Source organism: Copadichromis virginalis, linkage group LG7, assembly GCF_057382275.1.
Source record: "Copadichromis virginalis isolate Kocher_CV1m ecotype Utaka linkage group LG7, C_Virginalis_male_GT1.1, whole genome shotgun sequence".
Classification (NCBI taxonomy): Eukaryota; Metazoa; Chordata; class Actinopteri; order Cichliformes; family Cichlidae; genus Copadichromis; species Copadichromis virginalis.
In genome coordinates, this window is record NC_140624.1 from 26,385,817 (window position 1) to 26,406,807 (window position 20,991).

The 20,991-nt window shown below is 40.5% G+C and overlaps 1 protein-coding gene across 3 annotated transcripts in view; it reads left to right on the forward strand.

Moving 5' to 3' along the window:
- The window catches only part of ntrk3a (neurotrophic tyrosine kinase, receptor, type 3a), a 97,344-nt gene extending 76,686 nt beyond the window's left edge, over window positions 1–20,658 (forward strand). For 2 of the 3 annotated variants that reach the window (XM_085462727.1, XM_085462729.1), the window contains 6 exons: window positions 168–356; window positions 2,193–2,323; window positions 4,798–4,970; window positions 6,492–6,735; window positions 11,467–11,625; window positions 15,225–20,658. In XM_085462727.1, the coding sequence (XP_085318853.1) occupies window positions 168–356; window positions 2,193–2,323; window positions 4,798–4,970; window positions 6,492–6,735; window positions 11,467–11,625; window positions 15,225–15,410 (1,082 nt within the window). In that variant the 3' untranslated portion in view covers window positions 15,411–20,658. Of the gene's footprint in view, window positions 1–167; window positions 357–2,192; window positions 2,324–4,797; window positions 4,971–5,149; window positions 6,736–11,466; window positions 11,626–15,224 lie in introns of those variants that run through there. The other variant, XM_085462730.1, reaches the window with a different exon arrangement.
- The last annotated feature ends 333 nt before the right edge of the window (window positions 20,659–20,991 follow it).

The following is a 20,991-nucleotide window of genomic DNA, read 5'->3' on the forward strand; positions in this document are numbered from 1 at the left end:
CAGTGAAGAAACTCTGCTTTTACCCTTGCATCACATCCCTTTGTTTCAGAGACTCTTCTTATAATAACAGGAAATATTTGAGGAAGTGTCCTAGACTTAGAAACAGTTAGTGACTGACAGTATAGAGATATTCATCCAATCTAAACACTCCATCTGTGTCTTTGTAGGTCCGGTGGCAGTGATAAGTGGTGAGGAAGACTCTGCCAGTCCCCTTCATCATGTTAACCATGGGATCATTAGCCCCTGTACACTGGATGCTGGACCAGCTGCAGTGGTGATTGGAATGACTAGAATTCCTGTTATAGAGAACCCACAGTACTTCAGACATGGCCACAACTGCAACAAACCTACCACCTGTAAGTGAAAACATGTATTCAGTTTTCAGTTCGATTCACTTCAGTTTTACCTATATAGCACCGATTCACAACAACACTCTTGGAGTATTGTAAGGTAAAGACAGAGGAAACCCAACAATCAGACGACCCCTATGAGTAAGCACTTGGGGATAGAAAAAGTCCCTTTTAACAGGAAGAACTGGTTGCAGAACAAGGCTCAGGGAAGTGAGTCCATCTGGCGCGACCATTTGGGGACGAGGGGAGGACAAAGACATGCTGTGAAATAGAACCAGAGATTAATAATAACTAATGTCTTGATGCATGCTCAATCAACCAGGTAAGTAAATGCCAGAAGCTTGATTCTGTTCATCTGGACGAAACGTTTTCAGTGAGAGAAGTGCGCTTTGACAGTCATCCAAGTGACTTCTTCAGTCTCAGCTGACTGCAGTTTCCCCCAACCTTATAAACAGTACATTTGCACAATAACTGAAACCAGCCCACTGAATGAACAATGGGCTGTGAGGTCAGGTCTTTGATCATTAATATCCAAATTGTCATGACCATTGATCAACAACCATTGATCAGACCACTGATCATTGATCGGAGACCATTGATTAGTCGCCATGAGTACCACTCACAGAGAGTTGGGGAATGGCTGCAATCACAGCAGCCACTGTGTACTCATTGTTAACAGTTCGATTACTGTGCTCTTAAAAAAATATCAATATGGACTTAAAATAGAGGTGGATTTAGTCTGATATATTTGTCTCTGAATAGCTTCCTCTTGAAAATGAGGGAACTGTTCAGATGCAGGTATTCAGATTCTCTCTCTCACACACACATACACACACAAATTTTGAGAGGAGAATATTTAAATGAATCTTACAATGATTCACTAAGGCAAACTGTGCTTTGCACTTGATATGGTTCTGGTGGAGCAGAGCTTCACACATTTCTGAGCATTAGAGGCAGGGACAAGAAACGCCACAAAAGGCCTTATACCCCTGACATTAAATGGTCAAATGCCAATAAACTGGTTCACTGTTAAATAAAATCTTGATGCTGATGTTTTTGAATAATTCCACAAAGTGTTATTCAGTCATGAAACTCATTGATTGTGTATGTAACAATGTTATCTTTATTATCACTTTATTCCGATGATTATTATGATATGCACTTACTCTGCTGCCATCACCTTCCTCAGCTGTGGTAGCAGCTGTGTGTAAGAAACTCAATGATGATGAGTCCCATGGTATATTACAGTGGCATTAATTGTGACCCAGTGGTGGAACAGTTTTCAGTGTGTGTGTGTGTGTGTGTGTCTTAGATAACTTCCTCCTTAATGACAGTAACTGTACTAATTACCAAGCAGCCATATGATCACATAAATTTATATTAAAATAATTCCTTGCATAAATATACGCTATTTGAGATATAATATTAAGGTGTAATCGAAGCCCATTTTAGTCTCTGAAAATGTGTCATTCACTGCTACAGGCAGGAAAAATATCTGTTGTAAATAAAATCCACTTGTGCTAAATCCCAAAACAGTGTGTTCAAATGAAAAAAATCTTCTTTTTTTTAATCCACAAAACACATGTAAAAAAAACAAACCCAAAACTATTTTAGATCATCCACAGAGAACAGTTTCAGTAATCTTCTGTTTGATTAGTTTAAAGTAGATCTATTGATAAGTTTTGCAGTTTTATTCAACTTCATGATGTAAATTGTAGCCAACAGGTGGCAATCAAACATAAGCAGCGGGAATGAATACTTGGGAGGTTTCATTTGAGTGGCTGTTTTGTAGTAATAATAATGGCTGAAAACTCATTTCCTCCTTATCTCTGTCTTTTTCAGATGTTCAGCATATTAAGCGACGGGACATAATTCTGAAAAGAGAGCTTGGTGAGGGAGCCTTCGGTAAGGTGTTCCTGGCCGAGTGTTACAACCTGAGTCCCACTAAGGACAAGATGCTGGTGGCTGTAAAGGTAAGCTACATAGATGTAACTAGTGTGTGTGTGTATGTGTGTGTGTGTGTGCGCTCAGAGCATTATAGAAACAGACTACTGTCTAAAGAGGCTTTAGCTCAGGTGGTAGAGCGGGTCATCTACTGATCGGAAGGTTGGTGGTTCGATCCCTGCCTTCCCCAGTCTGCATGCCAAATATCCTTGGGCAAGACACTAACCCCAAATTGCTCTCTGATGCATCCATCGGAGTATGAGTGTGTGTGTGTGAATGTTACCGTATTTCCCGGACTACAAAGCGCACCTGAATATTAGCCGCACAAGCTAAAATCAGGGGAAAATCCTGTTTTGTAAATACATTAGCCGCACGTGACTAAAAGCCGCAGGTGTTTCAATGTTGACTTATCATATGTAAGAGAATGTGCACAAAGGGAATTGTCAGGAAAAAGATGGCTGTTTGGAGACATCACTTTTATTAATATTTTGAAAAACAAGTTATGGGTACATATTTGCATAACTTTTTAGGTATATGTACAAGTAGTGGTAATTACAAGTACGAAACATGTACTGTGCTTCATAAATGAGTAACAAATGTAGTACATAACAATAACCTACAGCACACCAGAAAAATAGATCCGGACTACCTTTTAGGCTCAGGTGCAGTGACACGGCTTTAACAAGAAGAAAAGTCAGTCATTCACCACCATCTTCCTGCGCACTAAAACCACCAAAGTCCTCTCCTCCAGTGTCGGAAACGAACAGGCTCAGGATGGCTTCGTCATCCACTCTCCGCTTCTTTCCTTCGTTGTCACTTTCAAAACCAAACAAATCCTCGTTGTCAGTGTCGGAGTCGAACACCCTCAGAAGGGCCGTGGTGGTGTCCTCCTCTCCATCATGCAGCAGTCCAGCCCTTCAAAATCCGTTGGTGATCGTGGATGTTTTCACACTTTTCCACGCTGTCAGATTCCACCGGTGGAGTTGAGCATAACTTGCTTTTCGCAAGTTTATCGCCGCTCGTCATCCACGACTCCCGCTGAATGCGTAGCGCTACTTTGAAGTTTGTTTTTCGCACTATGTTGCCTGGCGGATGGACATGTGACCAACATACCACTCTTGAACCCCGATACTGTGTGTCTGATCACACGCCCTTCCGCCAGGCAACGTAGTGCCGTACAACAGCGGAACAAACAAAACAAATCGTCTTAGGATATGACAAAAATCATGGACAATCCATAGAAAAGCTGCACCTGACTAAAAGCCACAGGGTTCAAAACTTGTGCAAAAAGTAGCGGCTTGTAGCCCGACAATTACGGTACTTAGAAAGCACTTAGAAAAATGTGCTGGTGTGAATGGGTGAATGTACAGGTTGTGTACTTGTGCATTGTGTACTTGTAGAAAAGCGCTATATAAGAACCAGTCCATTTACCATTTACTATGACCTGGATGACTGAGAACCTACACAGATGAGTCAGACTACTACACTCTCTTCGGTGTCTTTTAACTTGACCTCTGATGTTGCCCAACCCAAAACCCTGACTTCTTTAAAATATTTCTGGCCCATTCTTAAAAGCTGGGTCTGTGGCAGGAAATCAACCAATTTAAATCAACTCTACCAATTCTGCCAAGAACTGTGGTCAAATATCCAGCCAGAATTATGTCAGAAGCTTGGTGATGACTACCAAAAGCATCTGGTCGAAGTTAAAATATATTAGTGAAGGAATCTAAGCACTGTGTTGATTCAAACTGAGTTCAAAGAGCAATGGCAATAACCCTTCACAAACATTGCAGTCTCTGCACATTTCTCATTAACATTGAGGTTATCATCCCTGTCCACTCAAAAAGCCAGTGTGAGTGTGAACACATCTCCATGAAACACTACAAACTGCATTCACAGTTTTCCTTTATTCTGTTAATAAGCTTACCTAGCTCGTCCACCCTATTTTCCAAGGACTTTACATCAATTACAGCTGGTACATCCTGTTTATATTTCTTCTTAGCTGTCCACTTACTTTATGGTCTGTCTCCCCTGTGGCTCCTTCAGAATTACAAGTCTTACTCCAGGCTGTAGGACATGAGATGCAAAACAATGAGTTATCTCAACTTAGCTGTGCAAGGAAGGTCAACCTTATCGGGTGATAAAGTCATTTAAAACAGCACAGCAACAACAATAATGGGAAGTGCTGTAACAGGCTGCCACTTAACAGGGTGCCAAAAAATGGAAGTCTGTGTGACAACTCACCGGTGTTAAGTACAGAAAATAACTGGCATTTGTGGTCAGATGCTGGCAGAATCTGGCCCAATTTAAGGATTATTTACTGTAAGTAATTAATGAAGTTTCTGTTGAAAAGTTCACGAGTGCATATAACTCCCTTGCTTTGAAAAGCTTATGGATATACACATGAGGGAGGACTGTTACCATAGCTATCCGAGCTATCCGAGTGTAACATTTGTGCTGTGATACCATTGTATGACAACAGAATACTCTCTGAATCTCCCAGACGCTGAAGGATCCCACACTTGCAGCCAGAAAGGATTTCCAGCGTGAGGCTGAGCTCCTCACTAACCTTCAACACGAGCATATAGTGAAGTTCTACGGAGTGTGTGTGGATGGAGACCCTCTCATCATGGTCTTTGAGTACATGAAGCACGGAGATCTCAATAAGTTTCTCAGGTAAGTCAAGCATTGAAGCAGCAGGTGTGTCTTTCTTCTTCTACAGGGTTTTGATGACAGTTTTACCAGTAGATTCTACTTGTAACAGTGCTATTCACTAATGTGTGTCTGTGAGAGATATGATGACAATATTAAAACATCCATCCATCCATCCATTCGCTTCCGCTTATCCTTTTCAGGGTCGCGGGGGGCGCTGGAGCCTATCCCAGCTGTCATAGGGCGAGAGGCGGGGTACACCCTGGACAGGTCGCCAGTCTGTCGCAGGGCCAACACACAGGGACAGACAACCATTCGCACTCACATTCACTCGCACATTCACACATTAAAACATCTATTGTTTCATATTGTACTCTATTATTTATTTCGTGATGTTGCAAAACACACTGTTTACTGTCAACATTTTTCATTGCTTTAGATAACAGTAATGGTCACCAAAGAACTTCCTAAACGAGGGGCTACCTCTGTAGCATGGACATGGTTTATTATGGAAAGTCTGACACTAAGCAGGAAACTGTATTGAACAAATTACGCAGCAAACATGTTCTACAGACATTAACACAACAAACCTCTTCCACAACCTAAGCAAGACTCATAAAAGAGTATGGACTCAAAGGTTAGAACTGGCTTTTCCCAGTAGCACGCCATATAATAAAGACTCACGGAGATAATTGCAGCCATTACACTTCCATCTATAAATACAGTTATGGCCAAAATGATCGGCACCCCTGGAAGTTTTCCAAAAAATGCACAATTTCTCCCATAAAATTGTTACAATTACATTTGTTTTGGTGTACACATCTTTATTTCCTTTGTGTGCAGTGGATCAACATAAACAAACTTGAATTTGACAGCTTTTCCCACAAAATGCAAAAACTGGGCTGGACAAAATTATTGGCACCTTCAACTTAATATTTGGTTGCACTCTCTTTTGGTACTGCAATCATTCACTTCCTATGACCATCAACAAGCTTTTTACACCTCTCAACTGGAATTTTAGACCATTCTGCATATGCAAACTGCTCAAGGCCCCTCAGATTTGAAGGGCACCTTCTCCCAACAGCAGTTTTGAGATCTCTCCATAAGTGTTCAATTGGATCTAGATCCGGACTCATTGCTGGCCACTTCAGAACTCTCCAGCACTTTGTCTTCAACCATTTCTGAGTGCTTTGAGAGATGTTTGGGGTCACTGTGTTGCTGGAACACCTATGACCTCTAATGCAGACCCAGCTTTCTGGCACTGGGCCCTACATTGACTTCCAAAATGTTTTGGTAGTCTTCAGATTTAGTGATGCCTTGCACACAGTCAAGACATCCACTGCCAGAAGCAGCAAAACATCCCCAAAACACCTTAGAACCTCCACCATGTTTGTCTGTGGTAGGTGTTGTGTTCTTTTCTTCGTAGGCCTCATTCCGTTTTCTGTGCAGAAGATTACGTTTTTTAAGTCGAACCGTCTTGCATTAAAATTGTCCTGAATGTCCTGCAATTCTAACAGTGCAACCCTCTGATGATTTTCTCATCAGAGCCCATGGGCCAGATGCCATGATCCTAGTGGATGGACAGCCTTTGCAGACGAGTGGTGAACTCGGTCTGTCCCAGATGCTTCATATAGCCAGCCAAATTGCAGCTGGGATGATCTACTTGGCATCTCAACACTTTGTGCATCGTGATCTGGCAACCAGGAACTGCTTGGTGGGGAATGGTCTTCTGGTCAAAATAGGAGATTTTGGCATGTCCAGAGACATTTACAGCACAGATTATTACAGGGTAAGGACATTTTTCTTCTTGTATTTTTGTCTTCCTCTTTTTTATCAAAACTGGAAATGTTTTCAAAGATGAGCAATGAAATGGTAAGTTTAATTAAGTGCAGCTCTTCACATATGGTACACTTATACTGTGAGGTGTTACAGCAGTAATCTGTGGAATGTTTACATTTACCTTCAAGTTATATTAGTAAAGCATGGTTATAAATCAAGTCAAATAATCAAATCTTTAAAAAAATCATGGACATTGTGCCTATACTGCATCAGTTTGGTTAATAAGGCCACCACTCTTCCCCTCACACCCCCTTCTCTGGTCTGTGGATTTTTGAGTCACTAATTTAGGCTGCTCAGTCAAAATGGTGGTTATTACTGAGGCGAACACGCTTTGCCCAGAACAATCTAAATTAGTTTTATTTGCAGATGGGCAACATTGCTAAATTGTAGACTTGTAGTCAAGATTGCCAAAACCAAGACCAAAACAATACCAAGACCAGAGGGTATCGAGACCAAGACGAGACCGAGACAAAAAAGTCTTTAAACTGCAGCCAGATGCTGCTTCGTTTACGGGTGTCAGGCATATTTATGTGTTTTTGCGATGCACTCGCACAGCCCTCCTCACCACTGTCTACTGTCTCACTCACTTACTGAGAGGACAGACGCACGCTCCACTTGACTGTCGCGTCTCTCACCCTCTCTGTTTTTCACATAATGATATTATCCTATATCCTCGCATGTGATTGGCCACAATATGGAGGGATTGGAGCATAGCTGAGCCACTGTGTGAGAGCTGAGCAGTGAAAGGAAATTGAGTGAGGAGCCGGCTCTCGCTCAATGGGAGTCGACTCTTCTTACTCACTACAAAGCACTCTCTAAGCACGGCGCTTAGAGCTGATGCTTTTGCACACAACACATTAACAAACGTAACGTTGTGTGTCATGGATACTGTTGACTCCAAATCTCCCGACCACTATGTCGATCTGAAGCTGCAAGACCGAGACAGCGAGACCAAGACAAGACCAAGACCAAAGTCCGTCAAACTAAGACAAGACAAAGACCACATAAAGTGGCCTTGTGACCGGATGTAGAGTTGGATGTCTCGAGACCGGTCTTGGTCTCGAGACATCCAACTCTACTGAATTGTTCATCATTAATGTAAGACCTGTAGTATCAAAAGCCTTTTTAAAAGGCAAGAAATACACAAAGTGTTTCTTCGTGAGTACCATTGCATTTGACATATCTTCTACACGTTTCATTACAGTTACACTGATGTGTTTACTCTGAAGACATATTGGTAAACGCTTAATGCCAGTTTATAAAAACAGCTTTTCTGAAATTTTCAAGAGCTGGAAAAGCAGAGGAATTGTTCTGTAACATCTGTTTTATGACAGGGACCTTTGCAAGTGCATCCAGAAAGCGTTGACAGCACTTCTTTTGTTCCACATTGTGTCATGTTACACCCTTATTCCAAAAGAGATTACATTTATTTATTTATTTTTCACCTCAAAATTTTACACATAATAGCCCATAATGATGAAGTGAAAAATTTTTGTGTGAAATTCCTGCAAATTTATTAAAAACAAAAATATGATATGTTCTATATATTTTCTGAATACAGGGTGGGCCATTTATATGGATACACCGTAATAAAATGGGAATGCTTGGTGATATTAAATTCCTGTTTGTGGCACATTAGTATATTCGAGGGGGCAAACTCCTCAAGATGGGTGGTGACCATGGTGGCCATTTAGACGTCGGCGATCTTGGATACAACTTTTGTATTTTCAATAGGAAGAGGGCCATGTGACACATCAAACTTATTATTGTCGCAAGTAATGTAATTGTCGCGCTGACCTAGTAGGTCTGTGTGGCTGTTACTCCTCTCTTCCTCCTCCTGCTCACTACCTGCTCTGTGCTGCTGCTTGCGCGTGGCCGCTAATTAGACCTTGTGCAATCTACAACTAAGCGCGGCCTGGTGCGAGCTGCTCCGCCAGGTGAGCTGAATTAGAGCAATCAAGGGCTGGCGTGCCTAGTAGACCTTAAAATGCATGCAGCAGTCATTTGACCTGGGTGCAACATACTGAGAGGACAGCAAACAAAGCACAATCCACTTTCCACTGTGAGGAAGACTTTGAGCTAGATGGGTTATCGGTTTTTCACCTATCCATCTACCTACCTACCTACCTACCTATCCATCTACCTATCCATCTATCTACCTATCAGCTATCTAACTAGCTGGTCAAAATAAAGTGAGTGAAATTCAAAGTCTGGTCTTTTTCAAGTGTGGGCACCTCACAGACAGAGAACACTTGACAGTAATGTTAAGTAATGTCACAAGAAAAACAATGGTGTGCTTGGTTTCACCGTAACTTTATTCTTTCATGAGTTATTTACAAGTTTCTGACCACTTATAAAATGTGTTCAATGTGCTGCCCATTGTGTTGGATTGTCAATGCAACCCTCTTCTCCCACTCTTCACACACTGATAGCAACACCGCAGGAGAAATGCCAGCACAGGCATCCAGCATCCATTGTTTCAGGTGCTGCACATCTCGTATCTTCACACCATAGACAATTGCCTTCAGATGACCCCAAAGATAAAAGTCTAAGTTCGGGAGACCTTGGGGGCCATTCAACTGGCCCACGACGACCAATCCACTTTCCAGGAAACTGTTCATCTAGGAATGCTCGGACCTGGCACCCATAATGTGGTGGTGCACCATCTTGCTGGGAAAACTCAGGGAACGTGCCAGCTTCAGTGCATAAAGAGAGAAACACATCATCATGTAGCAATTTCAAATATCCAGTGGCCTTGAGGTTTCCATTGATGAAGAATGGACCCACTATCGTTGTACCCCATATACCACACCAAACCATCACTTTTGTTGTTCCAACAGTCTTGGAGGGATCCATCCAATGTGGGTTAGTGTCAGACCAATAGCGGTGGTTTTGTTTGTTAACTTCACCATTCACGTTCATGAGTTATTTACAGGTTTCTCTTTGTTCACAACCATTGACATGTCGAAGAGGTTAACACGTGAGGAGCGGATCGAAATTGTGTTGATATCTGGTGAACGCAGTAACTGGGTCATTGCAGCAGATTTCAATGCAAGACACCCTGCGAGACCACCCATCTCCCACGCTACAGTTAGCAAACTGCTTGCTAAGTTTCGTGAAACTGGTTCAGTGTTGGATTTGCCAAAATGTGGATGCAAGAAAACTGTCACTAATGAAGAAACATCAGTGGCTGTCCTAGCTTCATTCAGCAAGAGCCCACAGCGTAGCACTCGCCGCATGTCACTGGAGAGTGGCATTAGTCCAACATCCCTTCGGCAGATATTAGCTACTCACAAATGGCACCCTTACAAACTCCAGCTACTGCAGCATCTCAACGAGGATGACCCAGATCGGTGCACAGAATTTGCAGAATGGGCAAAACAAAAATTGGAACAGGACCCTCAGTTCATGCAGAAGATTTTGTTCAGTGATGAGGCAAACTTTTATGTGAATGGTGAAGTTAACAAACTTTGTTTGTTAACTTTGTTTGTTAACTTCTGGGTCAATCTGGGTCAATCAATCTGGGTCAATCTGGGTCATCCTCTTCGACATGTCAATAGTTGTGAACAAAGAGAAACCTGTAAATAACTCATGAACGTGAATGGTGAAGTTAACAAACAAAACCACCGCTATTGGTCTGACACTAACCCACATTGGATGGATCCCTCCAAGACTGTTGGAACAACAAAAGTGATGGTTTGGTGTGGTATATGGGGTACAACGATAGTGGGCTCTTTGGGGTCATCTGAAGGCAATTGTCTATGGTGTGAAGATACGAGATGTGCAGCACCTGAAACTGGATGCCTGTGCTGGCATTTCTCCTGCGGTGTTGCTATCAGTGTGTGAAGAGTGGGAGAAAAGGGTTGCATTGACAATCCAACACAATGGGCAGCACATTGAACACATTTTATAAGTGGTCAGAGAATTGTAAATAACTCATGAAAGAATAAAGTTACGTTGAAACCAAGCACACCATTGTTTTTCTTGTGACATTACTTAACATTACATTACTTGTGACAATAATAAGTTTGATGTGTCACATGGCCCTCTGCCTATTGAAAAAACAAAAGTTGTATCCAAGATGGCCGACGTCTAAATGGCCATCATGGTCACCACCCATCTTGAGGAGTTTGCCCCCTCACATATACTAATGTGCCACAAACAGGACTTTAATATCACCAACCATTCCCATTTTATTATGGTGTATCCATATAAATGGCCCACCCTGTACAGTGCACACATGAAGGCTAAAAATATAGACAACATTTTTAAACTTTAGATGGGCTATTCTGGTACATTTACATTTGGTGTATGGCATAATTTTCTTTTACATTTTCTGAAGACAGGTAATCTAAGTGTGATGTCATTCTTCTACAGCCATTGCATTGTGAAGTCAGCATTTATTTTATAACGTGTTAAAGCCAAGAAAATGTCTTTTGCTTGTTTGAGTAACTAAGTGGAATGTGTTACTTTGTTATCTGCAAAAAAGACTATGAGTGCCCAAAATTCAGTCCAGCATGAATTCATGTATTTACTTTTATATTCAAATGATTATCACAAATGTATAAGTCAGATTTGCCATGTTGATTCTGACTTGTTTGTGTACGTTTTGAAGTTATCATACTGCTTATACCTTTCCCATAAAGCATTTCAATGTGTGTGTATGTATCTGTATGTTCAGGTGGGAGGTCACACCATGCTGCCTATCCGCTGGATGCCCCCAGAGAGCATCATGTACAGAAAATTCACCACAGAAAGTGATGTGTGGAGCTTTGGCGTTATTCTGTGGGAGATCTTCACTTATGGAAAACAGCCATGGTTCCAGCTCGCCAATAATGAGGTAAACTATTATTTCAACACTGTCATTTGCTGAGGACATGATGTAATTACCAGGAACAAAACATTTGAACATTTTACTCAAATTAGCTTTTTCCCCTAGGGACCCAATTTATTAGTCCAGCTTTGTGAAAAAAAATAGAGGTGCATATATCACTGTAACTTAATGAGCAGAACTAATAGCCACTCTCATTTTACCTAACTTCTCCAAAAACTTATGAATTTCCACAAAATAATGTTGTAGGGTCTTTAACTTACATTGTAAAGCACCTTGAAGCAATTCTTGCTGTGCTTTTGTGCTATATAAATAAATTTCAGTTGGACTGAATCTGTCTTTTGGTGGTGTAATTTTCTTGGAATGCTCAGTTGGTGCCCTGTCTCTGACATCCCCTGTTATATGGAACTGGGCCTTCAATTTAGAGATGCTACTAGGACTCACTCCAGATACTTCTGCCACTTGGTTTTGCAGAACATCAGCTTATGGTTGCCCTATGGCACGAGTCCTAGCTAATTTAGTCAAACATGGCAAGTTCAGAACAGACACCAACTGACCACTGTAGCAGGGTCCAAACTCACAGGTATCCTTAATCAGATAACTGATTGTCAGTACCTTGGGTACCAGAAGCTCAAAAGAATTGTCAACAGCAATTGACAATAAGCTGTTTGTTGTTGTTTAGAGTCTAAGCTGTGTTTAATTACTACAATGTCAAGTGCTTGATGTAGTTTACAAGATACTGTAACCACTCCCTTTTGGATATAACAAATAAAACCAAACACCCTCAACTTAGACCAGAAAGTTACAGAGATACTCCAGGGGACTGAGACTTCTCTGCTGGATTACCACATCAACGGACTCTATCTCACCCAGAGAGGAGACACTGGGGCAGTGAGAGAGAGCACAAGTGGGACAAGTATGAAGGTATCTAGATTAGGCTAGCCACTAGCCTAAAGAGGCCATTCTGGCCAATGTTCACTCATTAAACAACAAAATTGATCCAGTATATCTTACACACAGTGCAAGATGTGCTTTTATTTTCATGGAATCCTGGACTACATCCTGGACTCTTCCATTCAGCTAGATCAGGTAACAATCTATCATGCCAACCAAGTCTTAATGGAAGGAGGAAGGACTTGTGGCAGGGCAGTGTTGATGTTTACATCAGCAGCGTTTGGTACTGAAATCTACTGCTGTGCACAAACACTGTTCTCCACTGTCGGAGTTTGTTATCATTAAGTGCCAACCAGTCTACCTAGCAAGGGAATTTACATCGATTGACCTTATTGCTGTTTGCATCCCTCCCACCACTAACGCCACAGCTAGGACCGTGGAAGATAACTACTGGATGCTGAGTACACCAAGTCAGGCTCTCTGATCACATCACCATCATTCTGAGACCTGCATACAGACCCAGAGTGAGGGCCTTCAGACCAACACAAAATCAGATGTGTGTAGCCAGAGGGGGCCTCCTCTGCTCTGAAGGATTGCTTCAGCACTACAAACTGGTACATCTGACCGGTGATCAGCATCGCGGAGCACGACGTCCGAACGGCATTGAGGAGAGTGAACACAAGGACAAGAAACAGGGTAACTATGTGAGAATGCTGTTTGTTTATTACAGTTCAGCGTTTAACACAATAGTGCCCTGCAGACTGTTCACAAAGCTCAGGGATCTGGGACTCAATAGCCGTCTGTGTGCTTGGGTGTTAGACTTCCCCACTGGCAGAACTCAGGTGGTGAGGGTGGGCAGATGTGTCTCTAACAGCATCACCATCAACACAGGAGCACCACAGGGATGTGTCCACCCACAGCTCCAACACCATTGTGAAGTTTGCTGACGACACAGTGGTGTTGGGCGCCATCTCCAACAACGATGAGACGGCCTATATGGATGAAGTGAAGAATCTGGCATCGTGGTGCCAGGAAAACCACCTCCAGCTGAACGTCAGCAAGACCAAGGAGCTGGTGGTGGACTTCAGAAGGAGTCAGCACAGAGACTACAAGCCCATTATCATCAATGGAGCTCCAGTGGAGAGGGTGCAGTCCTTCAAGTATCTCAGTCTCCACATCTCCTCAGACCTGACATGTCTGCCCACATTCAGGTCCAGACCAAAAAGGCTAGGCAGCGCCTGTATCACCTACGACAACTGAGGAAGTTCAGGGTCTCTCCAAAGATCCTCAGGATTTTCTATACAGGCGCTGTGGAGAGCATCCTCACACAGAACATGACATCGTGGTTTGGGAACAGCTGTGTGAAGGACCAAAAAGCTCTCCAGAGAGTGATCCGTACAGCAGAACGCTGCTGCAGGATTGCTCTCCCCCCGCTTCAGGACACCTACACCAGGAGATGCCGGACTAGAGCAACGCAGATACTGAAGGACCCGTCCCATCCTGGCAACAAACTGTTCCAACTTCTGCAATCTGGTAGAAGGTTCCGCATCTTCCGGGCAAGGACAGAGAGACTCAAGAGGAGCTTCTATCCCCAAGCCATCCGGGCCCTAACTATGCATGTGACAAATAAAAAACCTTGAACCTTGATCATCAAACAAGCACCCACCTAAAACAGACATTAAGGAATACGCTGACGCTGTTGCAGCATACATTGCAAAATGCACTGATAATGTCACTCACTGCAAAACTGTTACTGTCCATGCTCACCAGAAGCCATCGCTCACAGGACAGGTTCATAGGCCCCCCAAGGCAGCCTTTAGGGCCGGTGACACTACAGGACTTGCAACAGCTATAGAAAACCTACCCTGTGGTATCAGGAAAACAAAATGACAGTACAGTAAGAAAATATCTGGTCCTTTCACAGTAACAACAGAGGTCTTTCTGCAGGGTCTTTCTGGTGTGGAATCCAATCCTCAGTGGACACTTGAGTGCCCATTGAGGTCATTACTGGCGTAACAAGGGAAGAGTCTGTTGATGATCTACAGATGACGACACAATTATTAGCCCCCCTATTAAAAATTAGGTCAAAATTATTACCCCAATCATGCTAAAAGTAGGTTGTGTATCCTTGTTGTAAGGTTTCATACATGTTTTCTGAGCAATCCCAGGCTATTTTTGTTGGACCTTAGTCTTCAGGTCACCCCGTGGGTTTCCAGTGGAATTTAAGTCAGAGTTTGAAGCAATAACCCAGACCCAGTTTTGCTTCAAAATCTTCACATATCCTTATTTCTTTCTTATGATGCAGATGACACAAACAAGTACAATCACTGGCTTTAACAATGTTCAGATTTTCCTCATACTCCTGGCATTAACAGGAAAACTCAGTAGATGTACTGCTTGGTTTCATTTGTAAGAAGGGTATTTAAAAGAAGTCTTCCTAAGGTTCAAACATTTTAACATTATTGTTAAAAGGCTGTTTTGTTTTCTAAAACTGTACTCTACAGGATAATATGTACCTGGATTATTTGTATGATGTAGTCATTATATACTGTGTGCATCACTTGTTGCCTGTCAGTGTAATGACACTCCACAATACAGCCATAGCCCCGGCCAGTGCATTGCACAACTGATGCAAGTCTGGTTGCGTAGCAGTCCTTTCTTAAACAAGACAGTAAAGTATCTCTGCTCAACTACTGGTCTCTGTGTCTTTACAGGTAATCGAGTGTATTACTCAAGGCAGAGTACTGGAGCGCCCAAGACTCTGTCCTAAGGAAATCTACGATATTATGCTTGGCTGCTGGCAGAGGGAACCGCAACAACGTCTCAACATTAAGGACATCCAGAAGATGCTGTTTACTTTGATGAAAGCCACACCAGTCTATCTGGACATACTGGGATAATAATAGCCCCAAGGAGACACTAATGGAATATATTCAAAGCACTGAATTGCCCCCGAACAGAAGTGATCTGTCTGCATACTCTGTGGATTAGGGGCTGAAAATACCCTGTTTTCATCTGCCAGATATTTGAGGACTGCAACTAACACATTGTATATTATGTTTATTTAACTGGACCAAAATGATCTGAATTGCATCAGTACCTAATAATCTGGAACCTGCAAATTCTATACCCATTTTGTTTTTTCAAATGGAATTGTAACTAAAAAGACTTAAGTATACAGTATATATTGCAACGATGTGGAGTGATTATGCTGATTGTTCTGATGTGGTATAGTTAAGGTGTCACATCATAATAATGTGGGTTTCACCCTGTTTTGATCATAGCAGCACTAGTTCTAATCAACTGTTAATAAACCCTGACCTGGACTGGTAGTTTACTGGTAGTAATCCTGCCCAGGATTACATTGATCTCAGTTGGTTTCACAAACCTTAAGTAACCTTCTAGTCTTCCTTTGGCTTATCTTCGCCAGGTCTTCATTTGTGAAATGTGAAAAGTCAGAAGGATTAATTTATTCTCTTTTTAATTATTTACATTTTTATCTGTGCCCAAGCTGGTCAATTTCCCAAAATCTTTCTCATACCTTGGGTTGCAATGGTAGCCATCTTTAATCTAAAGTAATGATGGTGACTATAAAGTTTCAAAGTACTAGCATTTCTGTTTTCTGTTTTTAACTTTTGGCTACCCCAGAAACCAATGGCAGAGCCAAAATATTTTCAGGGGTGGCCAGGCTGAAAGGCTGAGGTTGAGCACAGAAAATTCACTTTCTTTTTAGAGCCCTTTCCATCCCCCCTTTTTCAGAGAAACAGTATTCACTAGATGTAATTCAGTTTCGTGGATCAGCACATGGATCCCTAAAACGTTTTGCTGTTGGTTGTTTATGTTACACTGTGGCCACAATTTGGCTCTGCCTCTGCCTGAAACCACCAACAGTCTTGTGACTTGTGACACAGTTGTTCTGACGCAGGTATTTGGGGAATAGACCACAGTTATTGAGCATTTACAAAGACCAGATAGTTGTATCTTAATGTCAAGGAAATGTGTAGTTTGTGTGACCATGTGCAGATTATATTTCTTGACTTTTCTTTCTGTTCATGTATAAATTAAGGAAGGAGGTGAAAAAATAGAACAATGCACATAAATCAAATATTTCATGTACAGCAGCTGCTACACATGACTGCTGTTCTTAAGTGCTAGTTCAGTGGCAGCTTGCAACACAGTTTTTATCTGAAACATCATTGTTACAACACTTTTAAGTCCTGAGCTCATGATAGCTCACTGAGCTGCTTAGCTTTACAAGACCCTGACCATACCTTCCAATCCTGAGCCTGGAAGCATGGCCTGAGTGACTGTCTGCCACTATAGAAATGGACCTAAGTGCCTCCTACTTCTTTCTGAACACTAGGAACCAGGAAAGTAGTCTTTCAAAATAATAGCACTTTTACATTTTGTTTACCTGCCTAATGGCCACTAGCTGTAAACTCTTGTTTTTCTTATTACCTAGTTTCATAAGTATCTACTGTATTAAAAAAAATTAAATTTAAAGCAAAAAAAAAAAAAATTAAAAGCCAAACTACCCAACGTGAAATTGAAATTACATTACATATACACTAATCAGTCAATTTATTAGGTATACCTGTTAAACTGGTCATTAGCATAAGTATTAAATCAGCCAATCACATGACAGCAACCCAGTATATTTAGACATATTTAGACATTGTTGTTGACCATAACTATGATCACAGCATACCCATCTTTTGGGGTGTGGTGAGACCACAGCTTCACGTTGTGGATGTAGAACCAAAAAAACTGTACTAACTGTGTCAGCATGGATCAGAATCTCTGAGAAATGTTTGGGGTACCTTGTTGATTTTATGGCGCAAAGAATTATGGCAGTTTTGAAATTAGAAACTGGCCCAACTCACTATTAGCAAGGTGTGCTACTAGACCGTTTACAAATAACCTTTTGCCATTTTCCAAAGCTAAAAAAAATGAATGAACTGATATATGTGTGAACTGAAAGGATAATACTTGAGACACTAGGATGTATATACTGTAAATCTGTCTGTCTTAAGATATTTATTTTGTTTTCCTATGTTGGATTATTTTCTTGTTTCTCAATATGTTATTATATGATTAATTTAAATCTAATAGATCTTTTGATTTGCTTTCCAGTTGTAATTTACTGTCACGAGTTGCATTTATCTCATTAGAGACTGGCTAAAAAAAAATCTAGATTTAAGAAATGTCAATTTGTTTTGTGTCATTTTATACTATGCATCCATCGATTCATCCATATTCTTCCTCTTATCCAATTCAGGGTTGTGAGGCATTTCATATAATTGAAATAAATTAATAAAAAATAATAAGTCAGGAAAACCGATTAAAACTACAAAGTTACAAATGCTAAAAAGTCAATGTTTTATTGCCCTCTTCAAGAACTGTTCAAGGATCAAATGCATTCTTTAATTTAAAAGAAATAGTTTGTCATTCATCGACCACAGTCAAAAAATGACAACACTTTCATCAGTGTGTCTAATGATGTGTCGTGCACCTAGTCTCTACACTGTATTTGAGATTTTAACTGTTTTGTCCATACTGGCCTAAAGAATTTAAAATCTAGTCTCACAAGGAATTCAGTGCATAAAGTTGTTAACTTCATATGCTCTTGGGTCAATGAGTGAGTACTGGGTTTAGCATTGCCTTACTGACTCTATACCTCAGTTTTCAGCGAGCATCATGAGATGCAGGAATCGGTATTTTTCTTTATTTTACTTGAATCAACAAAGGGCAGCAGCATGCTGTCCATTAGCTTGATACATGAAACCCCTCCTAAGCCATTAGAAGAGTCATCTGAAGAGCAAAATGAAAAGCCTTTAATTAATTATTTATTGATATTTGAATGTATCATCAGTCTACAGTGAAAGACAGACTTCATTTATTCCGTCCCTTATTGTTAAATGAGACAGATTTACAATACTGTGAGTCACTGTCATCCTATTCTGTGCGTGATGTTTGAGTGTCACGTAGTTGGTGTTGGTTTTTATAAGATTTTGTTTCCCAAAAGTGTATTTATTCTAAAACAGTTCATCTAAAATAACTGAACATATACCTGGGATTTGCATTGATATATAGGTATATTGTATAAACATTAAGCAGGTGCATCACCTGCATTGCCTGGGTAGTATGAAGAAATCTGATTCTGTATCTTTTCTAAATTTAGATTAGAGCTGTGTAATTAAAGATATGTGCATTTCTAAACTGCAATCCTAATGCTAGGATAAAACATGATCAAAGTTATCTTACAGTAGACTTGCTTACCAAGTATCATCGATAATGTGAACTCTTGTTTCTAAGCTATTCATTTCATTTGAGCAAATTGATTATATTTGCATTAGTGTCAGTGCTTTAAATTGTGTCTTTCTCTCACTATGAGTGTTTGCTTACTCCAAGTCCTCCAGGAAGCCAGTATTACTTAGTGAATTGCAGAATTAAATTTTGTTTCATTTGTTTTCTACACACAAAAGAAAATCCAGATTTTAGAGAAATTTCAACACATTTCTAGAAAAAGTCGGTTGCACAGAACTCTAAACATAAAATCAAAGAAGTTAACTCTTTCAACATGAAACACAGCACCCTCAAAACTGATTCTTTCCAACTAAACAACACAAACAGCTATTATACGATTAAGAGAGAATAAAAAACACTGATTGGATCAATTCAAAACCTACCATCAGAGGTGTTTGACTATGTCTTGGCTTGGCTTGGCCATGGTACATACTTTTTTTTGTTTTGGAAAAGTATACATGTTTATTTTTATTTTGTCCTTAGATACCATTTACAGTTATCTAGTGCATTATAACCTTTGTAATGGAAATAAATGAGAAACAAAACAAAGCAAATCAGTGCACAGATTTTTAGAAAAAACGTAACAAACAAAACATTTATTTGTTACCACAATACAAAGTTTTCAGATGAACTGACAAAAATAAAAGAATGCCTTCTTCCTCCTAGGCTTTTTTCTTACCTTTCCTCTTCCTTTGTGTTTTGGTTGCTTCATCTTCTCCCTATCACTTGAAGCTGATGCTATCCTCTGATACAGGATCGTTCTTCCGGTTGAGTGGTTCAAAGGAGGAGCATGAGCGAGATGAATTAATAGTCAGAGTGTACTTTGAGGCCATGTTTCTAGAACAAAATGTGTTTGTGTTCAGAGATTTGCAAAACTGTGATTTAGATTTGAGTGAGAGCAGTGGAACTCTTCCTAGCAGCTTGGAGTTATGATGATGATACAAAAACTTTATATTTTTACAATTTTGTACATAGTTCCACTTTTTGTTTGTAAGAAATGGGCAAAAGATCATTCATCTCAATTTTATTTTTATGCTCAAGCCAAAATTAGGGACCCAACAAGCCATGTTAGAAGAAACTGAAGAACAGAACCATATTCAATTCAGTTCAGTTCAATTTTATTTATATAGCTCCAAATCAGAACAACACTCATCTCAGGGTGCTTCATACTGTAAGGTAAAGACCCTACAATAATATGGAGAAAACCTTTACAATCAAACAACATCCTTGGTAACACTGGGAAGAAAAAACTATCTTTTAACAGGAAGAAACCTCCAGCAGAACCAGGCTCAGGGAGGGGCAGCTATGAGTGGTTAACCTTATCCTGTTTTCTCAAGAGACTTTCCTAAATGCTGCAAGCATGCTATTTTGATACATGCAAGCTTCCTGGAGGACACAATTGGCTAGCAAAATACATCAAATTGTATTACAAAACAGAAATCACCAGATAAATGTTTCCTGTATGATCAAGCCTTAAGCTTTCACAGACTGACAATCTTGGTTGTTTCTAATGATATTTGGGTTAAATGAAATCTTTCTCTCTGTTTGCTCTTTGTAGTCTTCTTTTTCGTCTATTGTGTTCTCATTTATTCTCTTCCCCTTTCCCACTGTCACTTCACCATACAAAGTTTCTAAGCTGAATATGTAAGAAACATCATTACTCTATTAAGAATCCATGTCTTTTCTAATTGTTGTATATCCATCTCAACACATATGTATGTGAATCATTTGACTTATAAAACTTGTATAACATCTTTCTGAAAAGCTTAGACGTGGTGATTTTTTAAGGTGGCTCTGTGTATCATTCTGACTCTCAATTCTCATTAAAACTGACTTCAATGATCTTTGCGTTCACTTATTTTTTAACCAGAAAAAAGGGGAAATAAGTGACTCATACTTATTATGTAACATCAATTCCCTACTTCAAAATTATATTATTCCCCAGACATTTATATACATATCTGGAAACTGTGGCTCAGTTTCTCAAAGCTCTGAACACAAACTGTGTTAATTGGTTTGTTTTAATTGTTAATTGGTTCATCAAAACTCTCCATCTTGCGAAATGAAAATGCAGCACTCAAAACCATAGCATAGCTTGAGTAGTAAAAATGACTGTTCTGATGGCTGAGTTTTGTGTGTGTGTGTGTGTGTGTGTGTGTGTGTGTGTGTGTGTGT